Raw genomic sequence first — 13,051 nt, 5'->3', positions numbered from 1 at the left:
AAATAAATAAATAAAATAAGTGGAAGAAAAACAATTGTGTCACAAATGCTTGCAAAAGCATTCACACAATGAATATGTTCTTTGGCCATTCTCATGCTTCTGTTATTTATTTTAAGTTTCTATACTGCCCATGTAACTGCCAGAAGTTGCACAAGCTGCTGGGCAAAGCCCTTTACATTTAAATTCATTTTTCTTATGCAATGTATTTTTTTTAAGGTATCCCAGTTCATGAAGGACAGATCAGTCAGTAGAGCATGAGACTCTTAATCTCAGGGGCATGGGCGGAGAAACTGCTACTTGCCTCTCCACCCCCTGGCTCCCGCTAAAGCAGGCTTTGGCGGGGGGGGGGGCAGAAGGTGGTTTGCCTAGGGCGCAAGAAGCCCTAGCACCGGTCCTGCATGCAATCACATTCCCAAAGATGGATGGCACTACTCAGAAAGCATCTTGTGCTGGACAGGAATGAGTCACTGGATACAAACTATACTGGCTGGTACTGATGGGAGCTGAAATCCAGCCACATCAGCAGAGCCATTGCTTAGTTAGCCACTCTTGCTTCATGCTTTGTTTGCCTGGTGGCACCTGACTATCCACAGTTGCAAAGCAAGATTCTCGACTAAATTGACACTCGGTCTGATTCAGAGGGGCTCTTTGTTCCTATGATGCAACTGTTTCGGGAATCTCTTGGATGGTGGTGGTTGGAAACAGATTGGTTCTTTTAATGTATCTTCTGCTTAAAAGTGATATAAAAACAAACGTTACCACCATATTTACTTCAAAGTTTGGACAAGCTTCAAGTATAACACTTTGAGAAGTTGAGCAGCTGTAAAACCATTAGTAGTATTTTTGCAGTTCATCTCAAGCTCACCAAAATATCTGCAATGGGTACAAATGTTCCTGAAAATATTTCTAAACTTATTTAGTAGAAGTAACATCAACAGTTCTCAAAGTGGAAACTACGTCCATCAAATAGCCATTCCAGAAATGAGCAGGGAATGCCTAAAGATCACTGTTAATATCCACTAGTTTAACTCTATAATAGTGAATGTTTCCAGAAGTGTGCAATATTGTCTGCATTCCCTTGTGATTGCATTAGAAATTCACTGCAACAGATCCATAGCTTTTAATTGATTAGATGCTGTAGAAAACAGTGAGCAGCTTACCTATTAATGTAACTGAGAGCAACATAAGTTGGCTGTTGTAGTTCTTGCTTCTCCAATACACGTGGGTCTGTATCTGTAACAAAATATATACAATTAAGAGGGTTTGATTTAATTAGGATTCAAATCATATGAATAAAAAAGGCATCTGATGCCCTGTTTTTGAAATCACATACAGGACAGATTATTTTTTTCATTCTGAAATAACAGACATACTGGAATACAATTTTTTTAAAAAATGATTTTTATTAGTTCATGTCATAATTTGATTAAATCACAAAAATGGAAAACAAATAGGACATGACACAGAAACAGAGAAAATAGCCATCTGATAATGTACACATACCCAAGTAAATAAACTTAAAACAAGAGTTAAGGAAACAAACTGGCTCTTTATTTAGGTGCAATCGCATCTGTTGAGAACTGCCTTCCATGGATGACATGAAAGAATGCCATTTAGTATGTAATGTTTTTTGGCCATCTGAATGTTGTGCAAGATTATGGGCACTATAAAGTGTTGTGAATTAATTGTGTAATGCATGTGAAGCAAATGGGTAGGCCACCAATGGTGGAATTGCTCCTGAAATACTCTTTATTGTAACCTAGTGTACAGCTGGCTCTTAAAACACGTTATAATAAAATTCTGTTCTAAGAATGCAGAATCCCCCTGGTGTGTCATAAATTCGTACCCAACATTTTTAACTAGGCACAATCTTTTACCTAAATTTTAAAAGTGGGGGAAATTGTTTAACAATATTATGAACAAATGTTACACTTTGACCACTTATTTATTTATTTTTTAATAAAGTTTTGTGGGGATAAAAGCAGAATAACCATTTTGGCCTAGTTCTCCAATCTGTTAAAGTCATCTTGAAACCGGATTTCATCTTCTGAAGTATTAGGTACCCCTCCCAGTTTGATATCTGCAAATTTGATGAAACCCCCTCTATGTTTTAATACAAGCCAAAAGATGCTGAATAATACCAGGCCCAGGACAGACCCCAGTCACACCCCACTTGTCCAGGATTACAGTGGTACCTCGGGTTACAAACGCTTCAGGTTACAGACGCTTCTGGTTACAAACTCTGCTAACCCAGAAATAGTACCTCAGGTTAAGAACTTTACCTCAGGATGAAATCACGCACCAGTGGTGTGGCGGCAGCGGGAGGCCCCATTAGCTAAAGTGGTACCTCAGGTTAAGAACAGTTTCAGGTTCAGAACAGACCTCTGGAACGAATTAAGTTCTTAACCTGAGGTACCACTATATTGTTATTGTTATTAATTAAATTTGTATACTGCCCATGAGATGGTTGGACAGTGTTCTCGAGGCTACTGGCATGGGTTTGGCCAGACTGCGAGAGGCAGTGAAGGATAGGCATGCCTGGCGTGCTCTGGTCCATGGGGTCACAAAGAGTCGGACACGACTGAACGACTGAACAACAACAACAACAACAACTGCCCTTCCTCTGAAGTACGGTTGCCATATTTCAAAAAGTAAATCCAGACACAAAAGTTTTTTGGCAAATTTGTTGAGCTAGGTTGCCATACGTCCGGATTTTCCCGGACATTGCAGCAATTTGTGTCCAGACACTGTTTTCGACTGTCATATTCCGGCTGTGTCCGGAAAATTCCAGACATATGGTAACCCTATCTGAAGATCACAGGGAGGTTTACAACATAAAAATACAGAATATAGTAAATGCATAACGCCTGCCCCCAAAACCAATAACTCCCTTTCTACAAACACATTAATAAGGCAATCAGCCAAAAGCCTGGTTATAGAGAAAGTTTTTGCCAGGCACCTAAAAGACATGTAATGAAGGTGCCAAGAGAACCTCCATGAGGAGGAGGAGGAGTTTGGATTTGATATCCCGCTTTATCACTACCCAAAGGAGTCTCAAAGCGGCTAACATTCTCCTTTCCCTTCCTCCCCCACAACAAACACTCTGTGAGGTGAGTGGGGCTGAGAGACTTCAGAGAAGTATGACTAGCCCAAGGTCACCCAGCAGCTGCATGTGGAGGAGCGGAGACGTGAACCCGGTTCACCAGATTACAAGACTACCGCTCTGGAAGCATCCTAGTATTAGGTCAATGGCAGATTTCTCCACTCACACTATCACTGCTGCTACCTTGCTTGAAAGCGTGTATGGGAAATGTATGTGGAATGTTGTGAACATACGTTAAAGGTGGAGGACGACAAAGTTCTGAAGAATAGTGAAACACTACCAAAACACGAATAAAGGCTTGTGTAATCTGACTGCAGTTAAGGAGCGTTCAGGGTTTTCATTGCCAAAAGGGGCAGGGCTGCACATCTGCCTTACTAGCAAAGAGTAGCATTCTGCTTTAGCTGCAGGAGCACATTCTGTTTCAAACACAACAACTAGGACAGATCCTTCCAACTGGGCTGCTGCAAAGATAATTCTGCCCTACCTTAAAATATTAGGAGGGGAAGCCCCTTTAATTAGCAATGCTTTTTCAGTTTGTTGAGGCATTTTATATGTTCATTTTAAAACAAAAACAAAACAAAACAAAACCACATACCCCATGCACTCAATTTTCTATTGAGATCAATTACCTATTTCCTGCCAATGCTCTGTCCTGTCTCTACAGATTATTTTCTGAAGCTATCAATCAGAAATTCAAAGCGAAAATTGTGTGTGCGTGCACAGACACTAAAATACACGCCACTGGCATATTTCTATTTGAAAAGGAGAAACAAAGAAGAAAATTAATTCCCTCCAAAATTGATTTTCCAGTCTGAACGAGGAAATATTGCAATAAAAACAAAACCAGTGTGCTAATCTCATTTTGCTACATTAAGGCAAAGCAGAATTGAATATTTGAGTGTATGATGCTATACAATACCAAGTCTGACCATTAGTCCTATATTGCCTTCTTTTGACAGGCAATGGGTCAGAGAGGCTCTGGTTTGTTACCAGTTTGTCATTAGAATCTGGTGGCTTAAATAGTAAGCCAGCGCTATTTCATCAATGGAACTATTTGGAAGTAAGCATGCCAGCCAATGGAAGGATCAGTCTATGGTCTGGTCTTTTGTACACGTTTGCACATAATTGTCCACAAATTTACTCTATAACCTGTTGTGCCAGGTAATATTTCAATAAAATATTTCAAATATCATACAGGCATGTATTTTTTCTTTTTAAAAACCACCACCACCAACAACAACAGGAAGTTTGCCTCAAAGACCTTGCAAATAGGACAGGTTATAAATATAACAGCAGAAATCTCAAACTGAAAATTATTCGGAATTACTTTGGAAATCCCCCCCCCCCATTTATTGATCGTATAGAATCTGCAACTATCTTAATGTCATGCCTTTGTGGGAGATTTCCAACCAAGGTTCAAGCAACGGAGCTGATAACCAACCTTGAGTGAAACGACCACTTTGTTAGTAAACGTTATCAAACCCTTGAAATTGCTCGATGCATTTCCCATTCTGAAGTCTGGATGCTTGGATTTTGACTGAAAGAAAACACAGCTCCTTTAACATGCACAAACTCAGCTTCTTACATAATCAGTGTACCAGTGCCTAGACACAGCTCAACATTATTGGTACCTTGCTTAGCCCTGTTCATCAGAGATAACAAGGCTTTGGGGATTTAAAGGCAAGTGACCTCCATGAAAAATTACCAGCAGTTGCCACTTTAAGAGCTTTTCTTGGCTTCTCTTTTTTCGATAGCCTTGCTTACATCCTGCCCATCTCTACCGCCTCCCCAGCAGATGGCTGGCCAGAATGCCAAGTACATGCCTCCTCTTCCCATTACTGCCTGCTTCCCCTCTTCGGGCCCACATAACCACCTGTGTTCTTTCCCCTGTGGTTGTTCATTCACACATATCACCCTTTCTCCCCAGCCTCCCTTATCCACGAAATTCCTTTCACTAATTTTTCATCCTCCTCCAGATATGCTCTTCAGCCAGCTCTGTTCCCAATCTTGATTTCTGTGCGTTGCAATACGTTATCTCCATGGAGGGAGCAGGCCAGCGATTGGAAGTGCTCTCCAAACAGATACGGGCTAGCTTAAGCAAGATAGACCAAAACAGGCATATAAAAATGCCAAGTCGAGGCTTTCAACTTTTCTTTAAGCATTAGCTGGGCAGTAAAATTAACTGAAAGTAGTCTAAACAGTTTCACATGGGATGCCCACAGGGACTTAAATGTATCTGCAGATGACAAATGTTTCTTGAAAATCCTTCGCTGTGAAGCTGCTTTTCAACTCTGTTGGTCCTTTGTGGGGTGGGGGAGAGGGGGAGGAACAGCCTTAATGCAGCTACCACAGACTAGTGCACGTAAAACAGCTACAGCTGTCATTTATTCTGAACAGATCAGTCGTTGGTCATGTACCAAGCATCACCTTAACCCACTTGCTTCCTGAGTTAGTGTGTGGTACTAATGCCTCATTATTTTATGGCTCCTGTTGCACAATTAAGAACTTTACATTCCGTGTGTGCTCCCCTTCGCACCACCCCTCAAACAAGGCTTCAATGCTCGATGGCAAACAGAACAGGAACCTACCGCTTTGTACTAGGCAGCTATAAAGATTATGTAGTAAACCAACCAAGAGATCAGTCTGCCAGTGTCCCATAGCACCAGGTTGTTGTTTTTTTAAAAGTTTCCTTTCACTTTTTAAAAACAAGAGGAATTGAAACTGTTTGTTTATCTGGACTTTTAAGCTTGCACTTCACTGAACATTTAGAAAAGTGACAAAAACACCACATTAATATACTTTTAAAAATGTTTGTTTGTTTGTTTTTTACAAATAATCTTGTTATTTCATTCTTTTTGTAAATTGCTTTGAGGTTATTTGTACAATCAGGTGGTATATAAATGGCATAAACAATCAAACAAAAACACCAGGTTTTCAGGCTTTGCTGTGCAGCCAAATGAAATGAAATTCCAGAGACCTTGCCCTAAAAGGCAAACTACTGTTGTTTGTTTGTTTGTTTGTTTGTTTGTTTATTGTTGTTGTTGTTGTTGTTGTTGTTATATTTTTATCTGATTCTCCATCACAAAGGAGCCCAGAGAAGCAAACACGTAAACAATGTATAAATCCTCTAATAATAATGCTAATCATAATCATAATAACAAGTTGGGGAACAGCTACTAAAAACGGGAGCAGATTAAATATTGCCCTGGGAAAAGAAGGTTCAGTGGAAGCTGATCTACACATTCAAAAGCAGCACATGGCACTGAACTACTGTACCTCACAATATGAGGGGAGGGCTGCCTCTCCAAACACTTCCCCTTATTAAACACTCCCTGCATGCAGAAGACTAACATCCAAGGTGTGTGCAATTAGGAATGTGCATGCACACACCTGTTTCTAGGCATTTGTAGTCCCACAATGGGGATAAGAAACCACGGCAGGGGTGGCTGACACTAGGGTTGGATGGATAAGTCTATTTCTGGTCCATGTCACTTTTTGCATGTGTCCCCTCACAAGTCTGTATCATTCTACATTAATATGCACATTTGATTTTGAAACCCGCAAAAAAATCCACATTTCAAATGTGTGCTTCTCGGCATTTTTTTGTATCTAAATATATGCATTTTAAAATACATTGCCCAACTTTTTTGAGCTGAGAACTGTATTGCAAAATTTGGAGCAGTGGAAAATCCAAAGGAGCTACATTCAGACCTGCATGTTAGTCCCGGTGGTGTGAATGAGGTCAGTTCATTTTGGAATTCACATAAAGGAAAAGGTTGCTCAAGCACACTTGTTGGCACACACCTGTGGCTGGATTGCTGCCTTCCGACATGTGACCCGCAAGTAGGATAATCTGTCGTTTAACCTGGTTGCAAAGATTGTTGCAGTCTTTTATGGATAAATCTAGTAGAAAGCAACAATATTGAAAACAGTGCTGCCAGATGAGCACATTTTTGGGATTAAATGGCTTGTCTTCATAGAAAGTAAATACCCAAACTGGAAGTACACATGGACACAACATTCCTATGATTGTAGTGAGGCCAAAAAAGTAAGAAAGTATAATTTAAAATCAAATTATTCACTAATCACCCTAAACTGAAATGATTGCAAAACCTGATTCAGACGTGTCTATGCAAGTAAAATATGTATGTATCTGTTTGGGGGCAGGGTGGATAACCCACAACATATTCAGTGTTCCCCATTCCCTACCAAACAGCTGCGCACCTCTGATTCACCTGCTACTTTCACCACAAAAATGTGGGCAAAGCATGCACTCAATGGCTTTGCTAGGAGGGGATTCAGCAACATCAGTGCACACAAGATCCAGTAAAGAGGAAATGCTCATCAGCAAATGTATGTAATAAATCCGGATCTGCCTCACCTTCTGTTTGCAGGAGCCAAGAACATCCCATTCTGTGAGTGGAGCAGATATGTGCATGTGTGTGTATTAGTGGTGACTCAACAACATATTGGTTATAGTTACAGATAGGTAGCCGTGTTGGTCTGCCATAGTCGAAACAAAATAAAACATAAAAAAAATTCCTTCCAGTAGCACCTTAGAGACCAACTAAGTTTGTTCTTGGTATGAGCTTTCATGTGCACACGAAAGCTCATACCAAGAACAAACTTAGTTGGTCTCTAAGGTGCTACTGGAAGGAATTATTTTTTATTTTTTATATTGATTATAGTTATTTTAATTGCTTATTTCGTCAACCAAATAAGTTCAATATTAATTTCATCCACCACCAAAACAAAGAAGACATTTTTGCGCACACAAACTGCTTTGTTTATTTACATGTTTTAACTATATGACTAACCCCGTATTTCCTAATCAGAGAACTAACATGCAAGCAAACCAACAGGAAAGTGCTACCAATAAGAACCCTGGATATTTCCCTTGTAAAACCACACATCAAATTAGATAATGAAAACAAACAAGCAAAACAAAAGATTAAAGCAATATTCCCTGTTCAACAATTATTTTTATACTGCTCTGAACTGGAGGAAGCTTATTGAGTCATATTATGGATTTTATGACTGTTTAAGGGCTTTCAATATCAGATTTTTTTAAAAATTTCAAATAAGAAAACTAATTGCATGACCATCTTGCTCCTCAGATACAAGCAATGCAACAAAAGATGACCTTTGAAGCTCTCTCAGAATCTCCATGTAGGCAATTAAAGTGAAAAATGAGATAGTGCTGGAAAGTTATGCATATTCTATCTCTTATGTATAAATAACATTGCTTTCAAACAAGAGCAGAGCAGGAAGAAGATCTGACCCAAACATTTATCAGCACAGTAAGATACTTGTTTGTTTGCTTTCGCTTTACATGTGGCAGCATATGATAGACTAAATTGGTCTTTCAAATTTGAAGGCAACTTTCTCTCTCTTTTTAGCCATATATACAATGTACATTCTCAATATAATGTACCCAGAATTCTTTGTGGGAGAAAGTGTTTTCAAATGTGATTTAGACGTACACAGCCAACGCCTTAAAATGACTCATTTAAGAAGCTCTAAGACAGTGGTGTCCATACTTTTTTCAAAGAGGGCCAGATTTGATGAAGTGAAGGGCCGTGAGGGCCGACCAAAGGGCCTACCAGAGTTGTTGACCTTTGATTTTACCCCAAAGTTGTTGAGCTTTTTTTTAAGGATTGAAGAAGTTGTTAAGGTTTTTTTTTAGGATTTTGCCCCAGGAAATAAACTACCACAGGAGCCGGATTAAACAAACCAGCGAGCCGGATTAGGCCCCCGAAACAGGCTTTGGACATGCCTGCTCTAAGGTTTGCTCTCACATGCCACCCCTATCAGTTGTTCCTGGCATGTTAATGTCTACTCAAGATCAGGTACCTGCTCCATGTTTCTGAAACAAAGAGTAACAATTCATTCCATATTAACTGGAGTGCCAAAATCATCCCCTATGCATTTATAAAAGAGTAAGTCCTTTCATTTCCTGTTTACTGTTAGACACCTGAAGCATCTTGAGCACTAACAAAATCAAAGAATCTGAGAATTATGGATCTGGAAGGGACTCCGAGAGTCATCTAGTCCAACCCCCTGCAATGCAGGAATCTGACCTAAAGCACCCATGACAGATGTCCATCCAACCTCTGCTTAAAAACCTCTAAGGAAGGCGAGTCCACACTATTTACATTCCATTAATTAAAAAGAAAAACACGGGGAACTTTATGCATGGTTTTATGCATGATTTTGGTCACCCATGCTAACAGCTCTATAAAGAAGGCTAATAGCATGACTGAGCAGAGATTTCATCTGTTGTCTCCTAGCTCATAGCTCACTCTCTTAAAAAAACTATAACACACCAGCAGGGGCCTATGAAGGGGGGGCAGAGGGGGCGGTCCGCCCCGGGTACCACTTTGGGTGTGTGTGGACAAGATGGCCCGCTGCCTCCCCCAGCTGTAGAGTGGCCGAGGGCGCGTGCGAGTCAGTATGGGCGCTGTTCACATGGTGTCTGTATGGGCTGCCTCTCGCACAGCGACCATATGGGCTGCCGCTCATGCGCAGTCCGTACGGGGTGCCACAGGGTGGTTCACCCCGCCCCTCAGCGTCCTGCTTCGAGAGCCAGAGAGGGTTCCCCCGCCACTGCACACCAGGTCTTTAAAGAAATGAAGTAAAAGTTAGACTTGCTCCAAAACAGGCACAGGGGGGCGTGCATGAGAATTAGATAAAGAATTATTATACATACATACATACATACATACCTATCTATCTACCATCTATCTCCTTGAAAATTGTATGGGATTGCACTGGAACTGGAACTACATACATTGTGTTGTCCAAACAAGCACATGACATATTTAATTCAGGTAATTCAGTTCACATGTGTGAGCCATGTGAACATTACGTGTAAAAGGTGCTGCCCTGAAGGCTGTGCACACTCTTAGCCTGCCTCCACGTCCACATGTTAGGAATGGAAACAAGCACAAAGGCCAAAACCTTTCCATGTAAGCCAGAACCCTCATAATGCAATATTCCAGCTCACAGAGGTTTCCCCCAGCAGTTGTCCATCCTGGAGTGTTGATATCAGGCGTAAAGCCAAACAGTGCAGCTTCAGATACATAGTCAGAGCTGTTGCCCCACAGACCCTTTCTAAGCATGAAGGCAACCATTGTTCATAGGAGATTGTACTGTGTCACATGAGAACAGAGCATCATGACTGCATTTCCAGGGAAGCTGTAGGCTTACAGCTAAACTGGCTCCTGTGTGCTTTCAATCTTGACTGGAAAAGAAAAGGGGCTGGTATACACATTCAGCAGGAGGTAAAAGTCTGAGATGATAAGAGAAGACTGCACCATCTCAATCTATTTTGGAATTATCCTGCAGACATGTAACACTGCGAGTAAATTATATTGTTTCAGAGAGACAGAGAGGTTCTATCCTAGTCTGTTCCCTGCTGTGCCAATTTTCCTAAGTGAATTTAAAAAAATGGGATCCCCACCCTCTCTACCTGCAGTCTGAAATGATGAGCACCATTATACCACCACGGAATCAGTCCACTTAATTTACTATTCTGTATATGTAGACCAGGTCAGGGGTGTGGCTTGAAAACTGGTAAGGTTAGTGGGGCCTTGGCGAGCTGTGACATCAGTGCAATACAGTGGTCCCTCGACTTACGAATTTAATCCGTTCTGAAAGCACATTCGTAGGTCGAAAAGTTCGTAAGCCGAAAAGGCGATTTCCCCATAGGAATGCATTGAAGCAGTTTTAAAAAGAACAATTCGTAAGTCGAGGAAACCACATCTAAAATTCGTAAGTCGAATAAACCGCATCTAAAATGCCAACAGATTTCCATTTGGATGTCAAAAAATTCGTTGGCATGCGGCCACTTTTTTAGTTCGTAAGTCGAAAAATTCAGATGTTGAGTATTTCGTAAGTCGGGGGACCACTGTACATGCATCTTTTGAAAGGAGGTGCATGCAGACAACACCGCAATGCCTTTAAAACCAGGGGAGGCAAGCAGTCATTACGCTATTGTAGCCTTTCCCCCTATGCTAGAAAGAGCTTAACAGAGCTTTTTAAGTTTACTCCTCCACGCTGACAGTGATTGGGGGACTGAAAAACAGCAGGAAGGGGAGGAACAGGGAATGAGCAAGTGGTATGGCAGGCTCTGCGAAATTATTTGTTAAGACATTCCTCTAGCGTATGGATCAGTTGTACCATACAAAATGGATAGGTAACTTGTAGCCCTAGGACCTAATCTTTCTGGGCTCAGGACCCATTCTGTCCCTCTCCTGGAGTGAGGGGTACAGAGAGAGAGAGAGAACAAAGCAGCTGGCAGAGGAGGGGTCTGGCAGAAAGAGAGACAAAAGAAAGTGGCAAAAAGAGAGTAAGCGCTGTAGCACAGCCCAAAGCCAGTTTAATATAAATAAAGAACTGTTCTTAAGCTCATTGTTTTTCCACAAACATCCTTGAATTCAGCTAGTGCTGATACCATACTGACATCTTGTGGTCTCCTTTTTTATAACATAAAAAAGAGAATCTACGTGGAAGATGCCCACACATGCCAAATTTTGCTGTTACTATATTATGAAAGACTGATTTACATTAGTGATTTATACAGCAAGGAGAACTTTAAAAGACCTGTGCCCTGTTTTAGGCTGCAAAAAGTATTATTATTATTATTATGCAGATTTCCTGACTTTCGGTTGTGAACAGATAGTTGACATGTTCACTTAGGAAATATATTTGCATTATAGAGCAAAAACAGACACAGGGATAAAGCTTTAGGCATTAAAGCTTAAAGAAGACAACATTTTTGTGAAAAGAAACGGGAATTTGCTCTCTCTCCCCCCCCCCACCCCATGGCAGTGCTGCGGTCCTCTGTAGGATGTGGAAGAGAGAACCACTTGCTTAAAGGTTCTAAAATGTCAGTTCTGTTGCCTTTTATTTTCTTGATTGGTATATCATGATAAAGACTGCACCCCCACCCCCTCTTGAACATCTGAATCATTCGTGCAAATCAAGTTAAGGAGAAGTGCTGCCTGCTTATTTCCTTCCTGCATTCCCACTTTCACCTAAAGCAACTGCTTTTGAAGCAAAGAAGTTTGCATTTCTGAGCATATAGCTTTGGGGCAAGACTGTATCAGAAATTCTCGCTGAAATTATATGCTCAGGAAGCTTTTAGGTGAAACTGCTTTGCTTCAAATTGTAAGGCAGTAGCAGTGGTGAAGGAATGCTCTCTGGCACCCGGGGCGGGGGTGTCGAGGGGCGGGGCGAACCTCCCACAGGGTCGGGGGCAAACCGCCTGATGGCGCCGCTCAAGTGCCGTACGGATGGCGCTTGAGCGGCGCCCATAACAATGGTGCACACCCTCAGCTGCCCTACAATGAGTGTAGCCCTCAGCTGGCCGCCATTTTGTCACCCTCCCCAAGGTGACACCTGGGGCGGACCCCCGAGCGCCCCTTCCTACGACCCTGGCAGTAGCATTTCTTGGTCTGCACTGTAGCAGCATCCTAAAATGAACTAGAAAAGTGTGCTTTTTTCAATAATATAAAATAACCATTGCACTAGTACACACCGTTATGTTCCTGGCTCAAAGCTTGACTGGAACAATGTGTACAATTTTATAGGCCTAAAAGAAAAACAAACACGTCAGAGACAAACAGTTTCAAATGCTTTATACAACTAAAACCACCACATTGCAGCCAGGACAACTGCCAAGATAACAATTCAGAAACCTTCGTCAAAGCAATTACTAATTACAGTGCTTTGTGAAAACAGAATAACTATAGGATGCTTCATGAGAAAAGGCAGTGATGCCAGTTTTGGTTGTTAGAGATATGTAAGGGCTCGTCCACACTTACGCTTGCCGCACGCCTAGAAAACATGGGAGTTTTCCACTTGTCCTGTGCTTTTGAGGTACAGGTCAGAGCAGTTTTTCACTTGTCCCACAGCTTTGCCCAGGAAAGCTTGCTGCTCCCACTG

General features: G+C 41.4%; 1 protein-coding gene across 2 annotated transcripts in view; it reads right to left on the bottom strand.

The window, feature by feature from the left end:
* JAZF1 (JAZF zinc finger 1) overlaps positions 1–13,051 on the bottom strand; it is a 135,572-nt gene that overhangs the window by 59,892 nt on the left and 62,629 nt on the right. For both annotated transcript variants that reach the window (XM_033165395.1, XM_033165396.1), the window contains exon 2: positions 1,161–1,233. In XM_033165395.1, coding sequence (XP_033021286.1) covers positions 1,161–1,233 — 73 coding nt within the window. The remainder of the gene's footprint in view (positions 1–1,160; positions 1,234–13,051) is intronic.

This window comes from Lacerta agilis, chromosome 12, assembly GCF_009819535.1.
Source record: "Lacerta agilis isolate rLacAgi1 chromosome 12, rLacAgi1.pri, whole genome shotgun sequence".
Classification (NCBI taxonomy): Eukaryota; Metazoa; Chordata; class Lepidosauria; order Squamata; family Lacertidae; genus Lacerta; species Lacerta agilis.
This window is presented reverse-complemented; position numbering and strand designations above follow the sequence as displayed.